At 40.8% G+C, this 20,537-nt stretch overlaps 1 protein-coding gene across 11 annotated transcripts in view; it reads right to left on the bottom strand.

The window, feature by feature from the left end:
- Positions 1-20,537, bottom strand: part of camk2d1 (calcium/calmodulin-dependent protein kinase (CaM kinase) II delta 1) — a 101,432-nt gene that overhangs the window by 40,033 nt on the left and 40,862 nt on the right. For all 11 annotated transcript variants that reach the window (XM_038731155.1, XM_038731153.1, XM_038731158.1 and 8 more), the window contains exons 3-4: positions 13,917-13,976; positions 6,930-6,984 (exon numbers count right to left, since the gene is read on the bottom strand). In XM_038731155.1, coding sequence (XP_038587083.1) covers positions 6,930-6,984; positions 13,917-13,976 — 115 coding nt within the window. The remainder of the gene's footprint in view (positions 1-6,929; positions 6,985-13,916; positions 13,977-20,537) is intronic.

Here is a 20,537-nt window from a genome sequence, read left to right on the forward strand (position 1 = left end):
TAGGCAATTAGCACGACACCCCCAATAAAGGAGTGGTTCTGCAGGTGGTGACCACAGACCACTTCTCAGTTCCTATGCTTCCTGGCTGATGTTTTGGTCACTTTTGAATGCTGGCGGTGCTTTCACTCTAGTGGTAGCATGAGAAGGAGTCTACAACCCACACAAGTGGCTCAGGCAGTGCAGCTCATCCAGGATGGCACATCAATGCGAGCTGTGGCAAGAAGGTTTGCTGTGTCCGTCAGCGTAGCGTCCAGAGCATGGAGGCGCTACCAGGAGACAGGCCAGTACATCAGGAGATGTGGAGGAGGCCGTATGAGGGCAACAACCCAGCAGCAGGACCGCTACCTCCGCCTTTGTGCAAGGAGGAGCAGGAGGAGCACTGCCAGAGCCCTGCAAAATGACCTCCAGCAGGCCACAAATGTGCATGTGTCTGCTCAAACGGTCAGAAACAGACTCCCTGAGGGTGGTTTGAGGGCCCAACGTCCGGGCTGGGAGGAGATCCCTCAGGAGACCATCCGCCACCTCATCAGGAGCATGCCCAGGCATTGTAGGGAGGTCATACAGGCACGTGGAGGCCACACACACTACTGAGCCTCATTTTGACTTGTTTTAAGGACATTACATCAAAGTTGGATCGGCCTGTAGTGTGGTTTTCCACTTTGATTTTGAGTGTGACTCCAAATCCAGACCTCCATGGGTTGATAAATTTGATTTCCATTGATCATGTTTGTGTGATTTTGTTGTCAGCACATTCAACTATGTAAAGAAAGGAGTATTTAATGAGATTATTTCATTCATTCAGATCTAGGATGTGTTATTTTAGTGTTCCCTTTATTTCTTTGAGCAGTGTATTTCAGCAGTTATGGTCATATGGTATATGGACATTATTTATTCAGCTGAAAGAAGTTTCCATGTGCTTCCGTGAGGTTATGGCTAAAAGCCAGAGTGCTTCTCTAAGTGAGCAAGGCTCCTATGATTTTCTCGAAAACGGTTCATCTGATCAACTGCAGTGTCAAATTTGGTGCAATTTGGCCAGATGGTGACGCTAAAACATCAAACTAAGCTTTGGACTGTAACCTCTGAACTATAAATCTCAGAAACATGTTGGAACCATGTTGACTCTACAGATGAATTGTAATTGAGCCATTGGAAGTGTGCACTCAGCCCATGGTCCCAGCTTTCAGCTACAATTGGTTAGTGTGACCTATGACTAGGGCTGGAAGATTTGGCCCAAAATAATAGTCACGATTAACTGAACATTTGACCTTGATTACGATTAATAGTCAAGGTTTTTACTGTAAATATGTTCAACCATTAAAGCTGGGTTTAATTTTTTTAATTAACAGATGTAAAAAAATTGATTATCTAAATATTAATTGATAAGATAATGTTGACGTGCACAAACCTGAGGCATGGTTCCCCTATATTCGGTGTATCGCCGCTGCTTAATTATGACCGCTGCTACTACAATTTCACACAATTAATATCAGTGAAGGTAGTTAGCACTAGCTAGCATCTCCCGGAGCTGACTGGAAGGTGAGCAGGACTGGAGGGGGCGGAGTCACGTGAATACACAGGCAGAAGTATGTTTTTAAGGGGAAACATTAACAGGATTAAATAACCAAAATAACCGCCATGGGAAAATTACGTCCATTAGAGGCTCTGAATTTCATTACTTTTAGTTACTTTTCAATTTATTATCCAGCCCTACATATGACCCATCGACTGATCGACAAAACCCCCAAATGTCAGGTGTGATGATGAACTTCTGAGACTTAACGTTACATTGTTTTAATAAGTCATGAGTCCAGCCTGTACAGACTAGTACTGCAAACAGTGTAGTACCAAACCAAATCTGCCGAGGCCTTCTTAGGAAGAAACCTATAGACACTAAGGGGAAAAACAGAAAAAAGTAGACCTATCAGGTCACATTTAACTGCCCTAAATCTGAACAGCCAATCTGCTGCTGTTTTGACTGCAATGCATTACCTATGTCACGTTCATATCTAATGGTCTCATGTTTTGCACTCCAATCTGTGGAGACAGTGGCTTCTGTAAACACAGCAGCTTCCTAGAAAAGTTATCTGCTAGCCTGGACTACAGTGTCTCCCTCATCAGTCCAGCTGCTGTCACCCTGACAAGGAGAGAGACAGCGGCAGAGAGCTCAGGGTGAGAGGTTCAGGCAGCTTCTACTTCTGTGCTCTGATAGTGACCCCGAGCGTGACCTGTACCTGAGCCGTATCTTACCTATTACCTTATCTCACAAGCGCCGACGGCACAAAGTCTGCCAGCTACCATGCTAATAAAATCAACTAAGACACAAACTCGCACAGACAGTCGTTGCATGCTAACTTACTTCCTTTCACTTGGCACCACACACACACACACACACACACACACACCCTCTAATTTAGTCAGGTTTCATCTTGTGTGTTTATCTGTTAAATAAATACTTGTGGATATAACAACTTCTTTTATGTAAAATACCAAATTCTTCAACTTACTAGCTATTGATGGTCATTTTGGTTATAGCTATTAAATTATTCCTTAAAGAGTTCCAAATTAAAAGTTCAGTATATTCTATGAGACTAAATTAGATATTTGGCTATAAAAGTTAAATTCTATTAAAATGTAAATAGTAATAATAATTATTATATAGGGTTAAAATAACTGATGCCATTTAATCCCCAACACAAACCACTTGTTTTCCTGGATTCTGTGGGTCGAGGCGAATCTATCCAGGTATCACTGCCTATTTGCATCTAGATTGATTAGAATGAGAACAGGCACACGTGCTTAACGGCGACACCCTGCTCTGAATGGTCATCCCTTCCAAACTCCCACGCTCCGCTTCTGACTTTTAATCTTTTAATAGAAATCTGTAGTTTTCAAGCCCAGACAACCCTGACGATATCATCAGGGTCAGACTTGCCGAAGCTCCATCAGAGCCAAGGAAGACATGAGACAAAAGGTCTTCACAGGCTGAGTAATACTATCCTTGTAAAGCAAACTGGCCTTCACATGTGACATCAATGGAGCTGCCTTTTAAAATGTTTAAAAATAGGCCAGCAGGTTTGCTGAAAACACAGAATGACTTGAAACATATTTTAAGGCAAAACCTTTTCCATGACCTGCGGAAAACATTACCACTTGAGTCTTCAGGGGTTTCCATATTAAAGGTTCATGCAACTTTTAATGACTTTGGTAGCTGTAAAAAGGTCTGCAGAGTCTCAGCGTTACTGTTGGCCTTCATTCAGCAACTAGGAAGTGACCCGTTATGTCGCCATGCTTTCACTCTGCTCAACAAATGTAAGGTTAATATCAAAATTTTAAACCTGTAAAACCCGTGGAAATATTATATTTTAGTTCACTACTCAGTTCATGGTCAATTTGCATCGACTGCAGTGTTATTATGTCTTGTCATCCGGCCAGGAAGGTTTTCCATTTTGAAAAACAAAGGGAGGAAAGTTTTTACTCTGTGTGTTGTCTTTTGGCCAGGAAAGGAACAGCCTCTGCTCTTTTTTTATTGCCCTTGGCAAATTAAACGCAGCATTTAAAATAAATTCAAGCAATTTCCTTTCTGGCTTCCAGATTAGACTGTAAACAACAGCTGACAATACACAGGAGACAGGAGGAATGAAGAAGCTGTTGAGTTACAGCGGACACACACAGGCGGCGTGTGCCGCGGATTGGATCCGTCCTCAGCCCTGCGTTAACTCACACTGGAAGCGTCTCAGAAGCGTTTCAGCAGCGGAGCGTTTAGCCTGCCCCATGTTGTTGACTTGTTGTTTATTTGTCTTTTTGTATGCTTCTGCTACCAATCTCAGCTGATGATCCATTTTTTCCCGTGCCCTGCAGGGCTGCACATTCCAGAGAGCATTTCAGAATAAGAGCGTTTTGCCTGCCTGATTTTGCTGAATTGTTTAGACTTCATTAATTTGGGGGCTCTCTGTGCCGTTTCTGCTATTGACTTCCTTCCCGGGTCATCTGCTCTGTGCTGCTTGACGTGTCTTCCGTCAAAAATAGACCTGCCGCTTATCCTCCGTGCAGCGGAGCAGAGAGCCGCTTCTGGGACGCGCTGCGGCGCTTCTGGTGTGAGCACAAGCACTGACTGAGAATGGCAGCAATTAAAACCGGCAGCAGCGAGACAGGTGTAACGTGGTGCACACGCCGCCTGTGTGAGCCCGGAGTTATTAGGGAGTTAAATTAAATGAAGTGATAGAAAGGAAAGAATAGTGATTGCTTTATGAACACCACATAAAAAACACATTTGTAATAAGGATGACAACTGAATACAGAAGAAGTGGGTAATGAACTTAAGTTTTGTTTTATTTGCTGAAATTGTCTTAAACTTTACTTGGACAGGCCGCCCAGGTATATTTGGCAACCCATTTTAGCATTTTGAAGAAAAACATGGAAAGAATTGTTATCCATATGTCACTACAAAGACTAAGGAGCTGGTTGTGGATCTAAGGAGAGCCGAGGCACCAGTGACCCCGGTTTCCATCCAGGGGGTCCCTGTGGACATTGTGGAGGATTACAAATACCTGGGAGTGCACATGGACAATAAACTGGACTGGGCCAAGAACACTGAGGCCCTCTACAGGAAGGGCCAAAGCCGTCTCTATTTTCTGAGGAGGCTGAGGTCCTTCAACATCTGCAGGACGATGTTGAGGATGTTTTATGAGTCTGTGGTGGCCAGTGCTATCCTGTTTGCTGTTGCATGCTGGGGCAGCAGGTTGAGGGTAGCGGACGCTAACAGGCTCAACAAACTGATCCGCAAGGCCAGTGACGTTGCAGGGGTGGAGCTGGACTCTGTCGATGGTGTGAGAGAGGAGGATGCTGTCCAAGCTACATCTCATCTTGGACAATATCTCCCACCCACTCCATTACTTGCTGCTCAAACACAGGACTCATCCCCCCAAAATGCACCACAGAGCGCCACAGGAAGTCATTCCTGCCTGTGGCCATCAAACATTATAACTCCTCCATCTAAGTGTCTGAAAATCAGTTATTAAACTAGACCGCTATCTATTTTCTGTGCAATATTACCTGTTTAATAATTAATGTGCAATATTCTCTGCTGCTATTTATTCACTTGTCCTTTTTGGTTCACCATAATAATTAATAATGTAAATATTGTACATACCCACAGTCCTTTATATTTGTGTTAATATTTTATATTTATATACTCTTTATCTATCTACCTTGACAAGTGTGCAATTGTGACAAAAGAATTTCTGTTTCTGACTACATGACCGTTTAAAACGGGTCAGATGCTCTGTGTAATTAAACTACATTTTAAGCACCGTAAGTAAGTAAACTTTATTTATTTAGCACATTTCACAGACAAGAGGGGTCACAAAGTGCTTCAAGGTAAAAAATAGAACATAAGACAAATAACAACAACACATAAAATACAAAGCCATAAGCTAGTTAAATGTGTCTTAAGGTGTTTTCTAAAGGTTTCCACAGAGTCCAAGGCTCCAAACCAAACAGAAAGTGTTTTAAAACGTGTTCTGGGAATAGTTAAAAGGTCTTGGCCTGAAGACCTCCGAGAGCGTGCAATAGATCCAGGATGTAAGAGGGAGCTTGACCATGCAAGGCTCTGTAAGTAATGGTTAAAATTTTAAAATGCACTCTCAAACCAATTGGAAGCCAATGAAGAGCCTTAAGCACAGGAGTAATGGGTGATCTCCTGTTGTACAACTTGCAGTTTGTCCATGAAGGATTTGTTTAAACAAGTGTACAGTACATTGCAGTAATCCAGACAAGAAATAAAAGCATGAACAAGCATCTCCATCTCTTCTTTAGAAATGCCGTCTTCACGATTAACTAATCGCGTTCTTTCAGATTCAATTGCGGAGCACCTGCTGCTGTAAAAATTAATCTCGGTGAAAATATCCAGAAGAGAAATCGATGTCTTTTCTTTGACTTTGTAAAATGTACTTTTCTCCGAGAAAGTAAGCAAAGCAGACACATACAGGGAGAGAGAAAAAGGAAGAGACGGGGAAAGCCGGTGTGTTTGCAGCAGAGGTGTAGTTGTGTGCGTGTGTGGAAAAGAGAAGGGAAAGGAAGCAGATTCAAGTAGCCTAGGCTAGTGAGTAAACGGTAAAATAAGGTGGAGAAGTAGAATTAAAATGTTGAAATAAGAAATAACCTGAACTGTTGGGCGAAGTAAATTTCATGTTCATATACATCTGAAAATTCCATCCGATTTAAGAACACCAAGTACAAGAAATCAGACTAAAATGATTACATTCCTGTAAAAGCCATTTGTCAATATAGCGGTCATGAGCTGCAAAATATTATATATCAATAAAAACATTCATTCCTGAATTTGGGGGGGGATACTTTTTTTTTTTTTTATTAATCAAAAATGAGCACGGGGTGCGAGCTACGAAGCAGATGTGTTTGACGTAGCACACAAAAACTATGATTTACTTTCAGTTGGACTATAATGTCAGCTTTATTAAGGTGTTCCCCTGCATCCATATCTGCATACATGTCACAGTATGAAAAGCACAGGTGTAAATAATAAAAACGATAAAATAAAAATACTGATGCCATCGGATGCGGTCGTGTATCATGTGCTCAAGTATCTACAGTACGTGATGTTTCTGTGCAGCATGTGAACATGGTGAGGGCGTGTGATGACTGAGCACACAGACAGATGGAGCAAAGAGGGAGGCGAACATGCCACGTCTGATCTCCCATTAGTGACAGGACATCTGATTGGCAGCGGTCAGTTTTCTACTCCTTCTGAGCATGACATGAATGTGTATTCCTCTGTGTTCGAGCATGTTCTTTTCCTTTATGCATGCATAGACATGCGGCAAAAGGCCCCGGGCCTGTGTTTAACCATGTCTAGTGTCCTGTTAGTGTCTGAGGTGTAGAACTGAAATGCAAAATAAAAATCCTGCACTTACAAGTCAAAGACCAGATAGTGGAATCCTTCCTCTGATATGCTGTCATGGAGCCGCACTGTGAGGGAGGGAAAAGGAAGGGGAGGAGACAGAAAAGAGAAAGTTAGTCACACACACAGTTACACAGTTACACATTGGCAGCAGCAGGTAACTGTGGGAATTATGAATACTTCTAACACAAACTGAGCACTGAACACTAGTGACCTGTGCTGCTCTCAGTGTGAAGTGCAATTAAGGGTTTCAGACACCACTGGTGAATTTAGCTTTCTCTGGATAAAGAGCTCGTTGCCGTTTCACACATTGTTTTTGCAGATTTGTAGATTAATGGCAAAATTCAGCATTTTGGTAATATGTTTGCTTTCTTTCTGAGCGAGATCAATGAAAAAAAATCAATCTCATGTTTGTATATTTGGTACAGAGTTGGTTTACGGCTGTGCATAAAGAGGCTCAGTCCAAAGTAAAAACACAAAACAACTTCCAACACTAAATAAAGCACACTGTATCTCTGCTACATACATGCTCTTCCTTGGCTATTTCTTTGTTGTTGTTTAAAGCTACTTCTTGGAAGAAGGTTTGCAATGCAATTTAAGTCGTTCCATACATTGACACTGAAGCTGCTCAGTGCATCCACAAAGCAAAAAGATACAGACAAGCTGCTTGCCTGTGCTTTCAGATTTTATGCTAAGCTAGGCTAATCACATCCCGACTCTAGCTGTGTACTTAATGCATAGACATGAGATCTTTTCATCGAATAAATGTATTTCCCAAGGTCACACTACTTTCACTTCTCTTTCAGAAATAAAGTTCAGTTCCCAGAACCTTCAGTTATTCCTCTAAGTGACTGTTCTTGTAAAAAGTACAGTATCAGCACATATAGAGGCTTAAACTGCACATTGTAAAATGACAAGGTTTTCTGAATGTTCTTGAACAGATGTGGCACTATTTCACTTTTTGTTCTTTCAACGTTATCACAGAGAGAAGCTTTAAAATAGACCATTTATTTACTGTCAGAGACAACTGTACAGCAGCCACAGAACAAGCATAGAGTCATGCACTGCATCAATAAAAGCTCTAGTGTCTAGTCCCTTTTTATGAATACAAAGGTTTTCTGAGGCCAATCTGCCTGGGAGTGCACACTGATAATAAACTGGACTCCGAGAGCAGTCGCTTTTTCTCAGCAGGCGGAGGTCCTTCAACATCCGCCAGACAATGCTGAGCATGTTCCACGAGTCTGTGGTGGCCAGTGCTATCCTGTTTACGAGGAAAACACAGCTGTAAGATTTTCTCACCGCTATTCTGTCTTTACATTCGGAGTAATGTTGAAACGTTTTCTCTTAAATCAAGAGACAGCTGGTGTGCATGGGTCGCAGGTGTGTCGCGTTTGAACATTACGTTGCGTTGCAATGGCGACCAGCTACACTGAGGGGGTACTATCTGCAATGGAAAACAGAGGATGGCGGGCGAAAAGCGAGTCGAGGCAAGTTGAGCTGGTACCAGCAATGGAAGAGGGCTTTAGTCATTAAACTGGACCTTGTAGTGCAATATTCAGTTTCAATACTCTGGCTTACTCTTTCCATATATTGTAGTTTAAGAATTTTAATCCATTTCACCTCAACACTACCTCATCATAATCATTATTACTACCTACCTAATGAGCTTATACCTTTTTATTTATTTATACAAATGCCAGTATTTTTAGACTGAAGTTGCCAAGAAACGTCCAGATTTCCCACTTTGAAAGTAAAGAAAAAACAGGTATTTGTTGGTTTTCTGGGTAAGGGTTACTACTTTGTCAAGCATTTGGCATGATACGCTCCTAAATGTTGGCACAGTAAGCCAATGTTTCAAATACGATGACTGGTTACGGTCTGCCAGTCAAACTGTACTTTCTGCATCCATCTACACGTTCTCAGACCTGATTTATACAGAATACTGATACAAAAATAAGCTATTAATACTCACTTTTATTCTCTCTAAGAGGTTGCAGATCCAGATATGGACACACATACTGTATGGATGTGGATGAGCTGAGAGTCATACATGCTTCAGCTACATATTTTTAATGGACATGGCCTTAGAGCCCATATTTGTAGTTTCTTCTTTAATTTACATTATAGAAAAATATTTTGAATTTATTTATTAATCTGAATGACAACAAGCACATTTTAACATTTTAAAATGTGCTTGTTGTTGGCTATACCCAACTCTTGAGGCTATGGCTAAGTTCTGCTCTCGTCAAAACCACCAGACTTCATTGACAAAACCAGCAAAACACAGGAGTTGCTGGTCTACTGCTTCCGTGCTCGGTTAGTTTGCTTTGTGCGACTTCGGTGTTTTACATTTACATTTATCTGACACTTTTATCCAAAGCAACTTACAATTGCTATACATATCAGAGGTCGCACACCTCTGGAGCAAGTGTCTTGCTCAATTGTCACAATAGTGGATGTCACAGTGGGGAACTGAACCCAGGTCTCTCACACCAAAGGCATGTGTCTTATCTATTGCGCCATCACCACCTGTGGTCAAAAGGGTTAAAACTGCCAAACTCACATAAAAATAAATAAATAAAAACCAATCAAGGTAGCAGTAGACCAGAGAGGTAAAATTACTGATTTTGTCAATGGAGTCTGGTGGTATAGCAACTGTTTCTGGTTAAACAAAAAGGATCTCACTCTTTTTAAAAAAAAGGTCCATCTCTAGAGGGGTCTCCACACACAGTGAACTCACCATGTTTCAAGCCATGTTTACCATCTGCAAACTCACTACCGTGGCCCCTGCACAGGTGCTCTGAATGAGTTTGAATGTCAGAAAGCAGGGCCGTCTCATTCTCTTTGAACGAGAATAGAACACAGAGGTAAGAACGCCGCCAACAGGGAGGCTTCAATGAGCTAATTAGCTACACTTGCTAATGACATGAAATGACATGGTGTGAAGTGACAAAGAGGACGAAGCTGAGACTAAGCATGATGCCTCTGACAAGGACTGGAGTACCTACTATAGCATAAGCTGAGGGGTTAAAGAGGGTCTCTTGCATGATTGCCTGTTCCAACCTCCAGACAGCGTTGGAACATGCTCATTTCACTCTTTCAGTCAGGCAGCTTTGATTGGTAGCTAGCACAAGGCAACACACTTACGGAAATGTATACTCAACTTATTAGTGATAGTCCTGTAAACTACAACCTAAAAGCAAGCATATGTCCTTAACCTCTTACCATTCCTGTAAAATTAGCCTGAAAAGCCTGTTGTGTAGCCTTTGTGTGTAGCTGTGTGTGCTTTGTGTGTGTATTTCCACTGACTGAAACAGACTCCATAGGTAATTCAACAGACAGTGAGGGACTGACTGCACTTTGCGGCTATGAATATGAAGTAGGATGCTTCGGGGAAAAGCTCATTCCAATTTTAGTGATCAAGAAAGGTTAAAGACAAACAGGCACCAACATGAAATGACAGATGAAAAGATTTTTTTTTTATTTAAAAATAGATCCCCCCGGGGGGATTTTCTGACATCTCCGTTAACTCGTCTCCAGATTGACATCCAAGGAATTAGGGCTTTCCCAGAGCTGCATGTTATGTGAATGGAATAGTAATGAGTAGCGCTACCTGCTACCAGCCAGCCAATTCTGACGGGGGACAGATGGGAGGAAGGAGGGGGGAGTGTGTGCACGTGTGAGCAGGTGAGTAATAATCTCCAGTGACGGATTCACAGCTGGAATCGATCAGTGTTCACGCGCTGTATTATTTATGTGAGGGTCTTTTGCACTATTGTTTTATAACTATGTCGTCATGTTTTAAAAGGAAAACTACAGTTCAGTCAGAAACACTGACTGCTCTGCAGGAAGATATGTTTGGCGGTACGGCTCTGTTCTGAGACCTCCCTGCCATTCCACGTGCCTACATGGGAAGCCTAACTAAGCATGGCAGGCCTGTCAAGCTCTGGTTTCTACACATGTTGAAGCGCTGTGAGTGGTGCCGCAGTAACAGCAATGCTGTATATAAAGACTTGGTGTCTTTATACAGACACTGGTGTGTTTTCTTTGGCATTTACAGAAGCAGATATGCAAGAGCAAAAGAGCAAAGCTACAAACATGAGCATGTCAAGCTAATTAGCTTGATACCTACAAAAGTAATCCAACGTAACCCTGCACATATTTTAGACTTATTATGGGGTAGTGGGGGAGTGCCACTTCATGAAGCTGACCGCAGGGTTTATCAGCGCTAGGTAGCTAGCTCATGAAGCTGCCAGTCCCAGTTGTCTTTTCAAAAGACAAAATGGACGGTTTACAGCTTGTGACAATGGGTTCATCATTTCAGACAAAAACACCGTTCCAACAATTACAAACTATTTTAATGCTAATACTGCCTCGTTGTAATCTGTAAAATTCCACATGAGGGTGGAAATCTCAGCAGTTGTAGTAACGGTGAATAATGGGGAATGGGCTAAGCAAACGGTCAGCTGTTAAAAAATAGCCCAACACGAGCAATCAGTTGTAACAAATAAATTCAAATTTTCTAATAAAGATGAGCATTTCTTAGAAAAACTTTCTTCAGCTCTGCGATGGACAGTTATTTTCTTTAACTCAATTAAAGCTCAACATTGTTTGGTTTTGTGTTTTATAGTCATTTTTAATAACTTGCATTTCAATGACCTTACTGTTCAAAATTTACAAAACAAAAACAAATATTAATGCAATCTCTCACAATAAAGTTTATTGTTAAAATATCTTAAACATAACTAACGCAAAATTTTTAGATCATCTTTTAGGATTTTTATTACTTTTAAATATCAGCATCATCTTCAAAGTCCTGTCTGTCGGGCCCTAAATGGTTCTCTCCTTATCTACCTGCCAGAAAAAGAGTTTCTGCTGTTATCCAACCACCTAATTCAAGCTGCCACTGACAAAAATGAAATTATCACGTTGCTCTGAAGTAAAGCTTTGGTTTGGTTCTGTTAACAGACATGGCAACCCAAACCTCTGTAAAATAACCCTCTCGACTAAACCTAAATTCTAATTCCAGGACAAACCAGCAAACCAAACAAATCTCCCTATTCGTTAGTCACTCACACCCCCTCATCCCAAACTAAAAGAAAAGGCACCAATCAAGTAAATGCCAGTTTTCACTGCGTGGCAAAGTCGTTACTGAGGTGATAATTACAGTTCCTTGGCCTTTGTGGCTTCTGAAGCAAGGAGGGGAGGGAGGGGGAGGTGTGTGTGTGGGTTAGGGGAAGAGAGCCATGTGTGTAGATGAGCTCTATTTGTAGACATAGTCATTACACAAGCCAGAGCATAGGGTCATTTATCTACACCTACCACAACAATATGGATTTCTACGCTGTGCTTCCTTGTATTAAATCAGGTCGTGGGGACATAAAGCTGTTCATGCACTCACACTGTAGAGCCTCAGCTCCCATTCAGAGCTGGAAGTAAAAAGGTGCTTGATTCTTCTTCTTGTGTTTGCTTGGTATTTATCTGTAAAACATCTAACAATTACAACTTTTATTTCCTCTGTTAAAGCTTTTCCTTATGGACTTTCTCCTCATCTGATTTGAGGGCCTAAAGCTGCCTGTAGAGTTACTTGTCAGATGGTCAAATAACCTTTTCTGTAACATTCTGAAACAGAGCTACATTTCTTTCACGCAGATCTAAAGTCAGCTAGAAGGTAGGAATGAATTAAGTTCATGAGTTTTTCCTGTCTGCTTCAAAGGCATAAGCAGTGAATGGGTGATATGTTGTCTGTCATATGTACAGATTGCAAAGCCCTTTTCAGGCAAATGTGACATTTCTGATTGTGGAATCTAAAATATAAACTAGGGCTGTGATAAAATCTTATCAAAATGTCACATCATTCAATAATTATTCTTCAATCATTATCAGGATAAATTTCAAATCGTTATTTATTTCTAGTTTAAAGGCGGATTTTTGCTCCTGAGTGAAAGTTGAAGAAACCAGATGGTTAATTATTTGGTTAAACTTTTCTTTATAGTCAGAATGTGACAAACACTTGATGCCAAACAGTGAATCACTTCACAAATCTGAGGCAGAACATTCAAAACTATAATAATAAAATGTTTTTTCAACCAATGTGCAATAGAAAAGCACTAATTTGTTTGAGATTCAAATGAATTAAATCAAACATTTATTGAACATTTGTTATTGATTGTGATAATTCTCATTAGTGTTTCATTGCCCTAATAGAAACACGACTTCACAAGGTCCTCCAAAGTGACAAAACAACTGTGTGTCTGTATGTGTGAGTATTTCTAAATATGGTTAATGGTCATATGGCCATCGCGTACAAGAGGGAACAGCTACGGATGCAGGAATATATACTCTGGCTTTCTTGAACATATAGTATGCTGTTGAAACCACTTGGGAGGAAAATGTGAATCCAGGATACGTTTTTAATGCATGTTCCATACAGCTCTGAAACCATCTTCAGGCTAGCCTGTATGTTTTGAAACACTATGGATAAAGACACGGGGCCCAAGCTAAAAGGAAGAAGCTGAATAAATCACATGCAGAAGGTTGGTGCAGCAGCGCTCACTGAATGGTTTGGAGAGAATGACGTGAGGCCTTTACAGAGACCAGATCTCAACCCAGCTGCACACCTGTGAAGGATTTTAGAGCAACGTGTAAGACAATGCTCTCCACCACCATCTCCATAACAACAAATGACAGAATCTAAAGTCTCATCTTCAGATCAATGCTGTGATGTCTGTGACTGTCTCTGACCTTAAATAAAAGCGGTTTACATAAATGAGGGAATATCTGGTAGAGAAATGGTGATTATCTCTCCAACAGAGTTCCACAGACTTGAGCCCGAAGCTGTTCTGGAGGCTGATGGTGGCCTTGCTCCATACTGAGACACTTCATGTTGCTTTTTCCAGTCATTTGTCACCATCTGTACATTAAACATGGCTCTGCTTGTAACATTATGAGACAGAGGACAGAAAGAGATACAGTAAATCTAACGGGGAGTACTAGTTACCGATGTTGGCATGCTTGAGCAGGCGGCAGATCCTGGCCTCCCGCTCCAACTTCTGGTGATCTGTGGAGACAAAAAGACAACATATTTGTCACATCTGTCTGCTGAGCCCTCCCTCCCTCCTTCAGACTTCTCTATAGAGACCTCACATATTAAACACCGCCTCCCTCCTCCTCCACTGTGTCCCTCCTGCTGGGAAAATGTAAGCAGTAAAACTAACAGTCATAAATCATTAATGCATGAGGAGATGAATTTGAGGAAAACCTTGGAACGTCGCCCGAATTTCTGGTAATCCAGCACGTGTTCACTGGTCAAATCCATATGATGAGGTGGCAAAATGAGCAACTTCACTTCTATAAACTGAGAAGTGTTTATGCTCTTATACTATCCTGAAAGAACCAGATATAAAAGAGAGAAAGTGTAACAATGAAAGCCACGTCAGTGAAAGTAGCACAGAATACTGCAAATTAACATATTGCTCTTGTATTTAGCACCGCTGAATTAAAAGCTACAAGACCTGTAACATGACATGAGCCTGAGATGACATCACTGCTCCCTTTAGCTGCCTTCCGCTTGAATTAATATTATACTGGTCCTTCACAGCCCACAGGAGCTCTGGTGCATTGCATTACAACTGAAGTAGTCAATTTCCCAGTAGTCAACACTTATGAATAAATTATAGCAATAAACTTAGGCATAGGTTCACTAGTTTCACAAAACAATCCAGACTCAAGGTCCACTTGCTAGCTATATACAGAACTTTCAACCATATCACACGGTTTTCATCAGCAGAGTTGGGATTGCTGAGTCAAACTACTATTTCCATGGTCAACACCAACATGGACAATAAGTCCTAATGGTGCTACAGATGAAATCCCCAGCTTGTTTGCTAGAATGTCACAAATCCTTCTCCATGACAAGAGAGCAAACTCCATCCACTGATGAAGACCGTACGGATGCATTTGTGTGGACCTTGGGTTGGGACTGTAGAGACATAGAACCAATAACTTTGACAAAGGCACGACACAAATACATGGTTCACTCCAAGGTGTTAAAAATGAAGAGCAATCTTTTCCTTTGAAAGATAAATCTTATACCAAAACTTACAAAGTAAAGAAAAACAGAACTGAGTCAAACACAGCCAAGTGTGGGATAAATAATACAATAATAACAACTCGACTACCTTTATCTGTCATGCATCACATAAAAATATGAACAAAACTGCTCGATTACAATAATTCGATTCACTTTCTGTCCACTAATCAATTAAAAATCGACCAATCGTTGCAGCTCTGGTTGTGTTGAAGCCTTTGTCAGCGTCTCTATGTGAAAGCAGCCGCTGAAGGCAGAGAGTGAACATCTCTCTCATCAGCTACTTGATATTCATATTTAGGCCTTGATGTTGCTAAATCCAGATCCTGTATTTGACTGACTGTGAATAGGCCTCGTTATTACCAAACTGAGAGGATGTGAAGTACCGAAATGTTAACATCCACTTGCCAATTTGCTCTTCAGAGAAGTACACTCACACACTGGCGAGTTTCCAACACAGGTCCCATCTTCTGCCAACACCAAATCACAGTTTCCCCCTGCTGTAGAGAATAGTTTCTCATCTATGTGCATCGTGGCCGTTGTTGATATCAAAGAGTAACAGTATTAGATTTTTTCTAAGTTAGTAGCTCAGAATTAATGTGGGTGCTCTCAAGACAACCCGGTTTCAGTCGCAGGTCGTCACACATGGTCAGGCACCAATGGTGTCACTGAGAACCCCTTTAGCGTCATTTTACAATGCTACAAGTATTATATGTCAGGTCAATGTCAGGTGACGTAGTATAAAGATCGACAAAGTACACACAAGGAGGAGGGGCGGGTCAAACAAACACTGGACTTTCACCTAGGAGACCAGTGTTCTTTTCCTGTGTGAAACCAATAGTCACTATTGACTTCTTTTAGACTTAAGTTATACAACATATGTAATTTACGTAATTAACTTTAGTTAAGTAAATGAAGTTACATAACTTAAGTACATATTTTAACACAAACAATGGTTTTTCTTAACTTAACCGAGTAGTTTTGGTGCCTAAACGTAACCAAACTGAGCATTTAGGCACCAAAACTACTCGGTTAAGTTAAGAAAAACCATGTTTTATTTTGAAAGACTAGCTGGACGTTGTATATTTATTGTTGTTAACCTGACCGGACGTCAGGGCTGTATGGCCAAAATATGGCCAAAAATGTTAACACGATAAAAACATTTCCTATCATTTGTTTTCGATAATCCAATCCACTTTATTTATATAGCACAATTAAAAAAAAAACAACAAGGTTACCAAAGTGCTTTACAGAGATGATATAAAATATGTTCAATATATATATTGTGATAATTATCACAATATATGTCAAATCATTATTTCTTTCTAGTTTAAAGGCTGATTTTTGCTCCTGAGTGAAAATTGAAGAAACCAGATGGTTAATTATGTGGTTAAACTTATCTTTATGGTCAGAACGTGACAAACACTTGATGCCAAACAGTGAATCACTTCACAAGTCTAAAAGGTAGAACATTCAAAACTTCTTTTTCAACAAATGTGATTAGTTAATCTTTCTAGAAATTAAAAAGTGACCCAGGGTTCTTGACTAAGCGTTGATATGTGACAGCTATGGAGTGAGACCGTGTTGCTCGGGAATGACTGAAGTCAATGCAGGGAGTTGCCATTACTCCCTTGTACAGACAGTTATGACAGTTACAACATTCCCCTATGCGTCCTTTAGACAAAATCTTTCACTGACCCTTTCATTTTACTTTTCACTGGATTGCCACATTTGATTTTACCCTTAAAAACATCCAGCTTACTGTCACATCTGTCATTGAAAAGGTCAACAGAAGAAAATCATTATTTCCAAATGAACACAGCACACAGGTTGATTTACTATGGCAATAACACCAAAAACAGGATATAATGGAGCCAAAACTGCAAGAAGCTTAGACTAACCTCAGACATTTAAGAGGCATCACTGGGCTCATCTCCAATTCAGCTGATTTGCTATTCAAATGAAGAAGCCCTGAGGATGTTGAATTAATGGAGACGATGTTACCCAAAAGAATGTTGAATATTTAACAAACAGCTCTTGTAAAAGTATGTATTATTCACCACTGTGAGACATAAATGGGCTTGACGCAGTCATATTAAAAGACATTTTTCTCATGTCTGCTCATCATGCACTACAGTCGGGTGGGCCGTACTGCCTTAAAAATATATTAGGACACTTCAGGTTATTTTTGCAATAATGACATTCATTAAAATTTAATTAATTAAAATACATATTATAGCAGTTCGAGGTAGAGCTAATCATAACCAAGCAATTAACTCCTCAATACTGTTAATACTGTCATATGATGCTCTAGGGATGGAAACTTCAGCAGTTAAAGTGTCAGTCTGGACCAAATGCAAACAATCAACTAATAAACATTTGTTTGGTTTCCTAGGAAACTTTATTTTTGGCTTCAGTTGTTCAGACTTGGCCTCGCATGGCTCTAGCAACAGAAGTGGTATTGATCATCTTGGACGACTCCACAGAGGTTAAATAGCCGAGTTTCCCTACCAGTCGGCCAGAACTGAAGAAGTCAGATGAGGGACGAAATGTCTTCAAGTATATTCAACTAAGTGCAGTTGCCCTTGATTTTAACCTTCCTTGGATAACTATGACCTGGATGACTGAGGATCTTCACAGACAACTATTAGACGGTTTGTCATGAAACAGTTTGGACATTCATGGCCCCCAGTAGGAATTTAAGCTGGAGTTATTGTGTGCGCCTGTATTTTGTTTGATAAGGGCTGAGCAGTGTATGCATTTGAGGTTCTGTTCCATCTGTCATTTGATGGTTTCGTCTGCATTTTACTGTTCCCTTTTTTTTTGCATTTTCTTCGATCTGTAAAGCACTGTGCAGCTTTAAAAAAGTGCTAAAAACTGTATGTCAGAGGCCATTAAGTTCATTTACGTTTGTAGTGCTAAAATGTATCACCGGGGGGAGCTGTGCAAATGATGTGCAGAACAGAGGAGAGGAAAGAGGGAGAAAGACAGCATATGTTTAATGTGTACATGAGGAGTAGGGTTGGGGGGGGGGGGGTCAGGCAGAGGTTGATTCAGCAGCTAAATATCACTTCCTGGTTTTATTTGCTCTGTTTTTCCTGTGTTTGAAACTGTATCTGTTAAAATGGGTGTGGCTGCTGTTTCCTTTGCAACATTCTCCACTGTGGAATATATTTGAGGATATGTCTAAACAATAAGTGGATGATTAGTAAACTGTAAATTAAATTTCAGGTTCATATTGGTGCATAATGTGGACTCCAATGGCTTGACAATCAGCTACAGACAAAAAAAATGCTGCTGGGTAAGTTTAACATTTGGTTCTCCAATAAACAGCGAGTGTAATCTCAACTGGCACCAATGGGACAGGCTTGCGCTCCCTTGTAATCCCATCTAGTTTCCAACCAGATATGATCACACCACCTCCAATCTCGCCTCGGTTTACATGTCCCTAATACTAATTGGACCAATGGGATGTGCTTTTACAGGGGCTGTAATCCTCGTGGTCACCGGGTGAACGCTGACTTGGCTCTCCCTTTCTCCACATCATCCTTCCCGTCGGCTGCATGGCACGCTGCTCATCTGTGACATAACGGGATTTACAGCCTGAGCGGTGCTCCCTCACCATCTCCAGCCTCGCTGCAGCCACAGGCATCTGAGCTTTTCACTTCCTTCTTTTGCTTCAGTGTCTTAACTGTCAGTCTGCTGTAAGTTAGCGGGACATTTGGAGCTGCTTGACAAAAAATTTGATGTAACATTTACTACTGTAAGTGGCAACGTGCAGTTCCACTTACATCCATTCAGAGAAGTCACATGAGTTCAAAGTGATGTCCAACATTTTTACTTAAGCCTGACTGATGTTTGACGCAATATTGAAATTTGAATCACTTAATTCTGATAACAATGTATCAGCAGATATATATTTTACATAATAAGCACATAACCTACTAAAGCATTTCTTATAAGGATGTTTTCCTTTTTGTGTGTTAAGAAATGCACTATATTAAAGATGTGTAGTATAGTATAAGTAACTTGTCAGTGATCTCTGGTGGATAAGCATACGTCATGGAAACACTTTCTAAATTATCTTTAACATAAGTTTGGCATTTATAGTCTACTTGTTCTTGGACAACATACAAAACTTGCGTAACTGTAGTAAGATAATCAGACCACAACATAAATGCTTTTGGTGCAAAATGAAATCAACTTAACAAGCTTCACTTCGAATCGTAGTGCTATGAGTCAAGCAGCATGTTGACTAAAAATAGGTCTGAGAGTGAAACTTGTGATTTGTTTCAGTTTCTTAGTACTTATTTGACTCAGATTTGTGTTGTTCTCCATCTTTGCTCACCGTAGTTCCTCTAGTACTGCTGAAGCTATGTTTTATGTAATAGTAGTCCAAACCTTTGCCTTCAGTGGTCAGAGGGTTAGGGTTATAGGCAGGTTTGAGGAAAGTCGTTAAGCTTTACATTTCATTTAGCATACAGGTATGATACAGCGTTTATTGCCATACAGTAAGGCAAAACCTAAGGTTCTAGGCTAGAGCACTTCACCAAAGCAAAGATGGAGCTTGATTCACCCCTCAAGCCCTTGATTTCTCTCAATCATAAATCCAAGTCCTTGGTGTGATTCACACTGGAGCTGGCCCATTTAGAAAACTCATATGAGCTCCAGAACATCGTCATGAGGGCGATGAAAACAAGGACAGCAGCTATTTTCAATACAGCCGGCTGATCAAATGCCTCCACAGCACAGTAAAGCAGCACATCTGGTTCTCAAGGTGGACACACACACACACACACACACACACACGTCATATACTGTGTATGTCAGGGGTGGCCAAACTAGTGCCCACAGCCCAACTGTGGCCCACTGCCCAATTTTAAATGGACCGTGGTGAATTTTTGAAAATAAACTAGAATATGACTCATTTCTAATTCTAATCGTGATCTGACTGCAACATGAGCGCCGGCGCCTATTTCGGCCATTCTTGACACTGCTTGTGATTCCACTCTTCATAAGTGGCCAAGAAGCGGCTCTCCACTCTGCAGAGAATGCACACCTAGTCTATTTTTGAATGAAGCCGTGTCAAGTGGCACAGAGCAGATCGAGCCAGGTAGGAAGTCAGACACATAAAATGCCATAGAGGATCTGGTCCTCCTTTTTCAAAATAAAAACACCATAGACCTACAATGATGGAGAAGGAGCAAAGGGTCTCTGATCAGCACCTGTGTAGGTCCCCTGACGAACAGCTGTGTTTGTTCAGCCTTGGAAAGTGAGCAGGGATTAATAGAAATGACTTTCTTGTAGGAAAATAAAGACTTGAGAATATAATAAGGGTGCCTGAAGGTGGAGAACCGAAAGCCGTCTTTAGAAGACATTTCTAAAAGCAGAGGTTTTTTTTATAAACCCCATCTATAATAGTTATCCTTGAATGGCAAAACTAGGAATGCTCTAGTCAGATATTGCAATCACAAAACTCTTTCCTGCATCACTCTACTGATCTTTGTTCCTGTAAGACTGGCAGGGAGCCCA

Source organism: Micropterus salmoides, unplaced genomic scaffold (genome assembly GCF_014851395.1).
Source record: "Micropterus salmoides isolate LMB-PRFRI ecotype aquatic unplaced genomic scaffold, ASM1485139v1 Ms_hic_scaffold_2, whole genome shotgun sequence".
In the NCBI taxonomy this organism is placed as follows: Eukaryota; Metazoa; Chordata; class Actinopteri; order Centrarchiformes; family Centrarchidae; genus Micropterus; species Micropterus salmoides.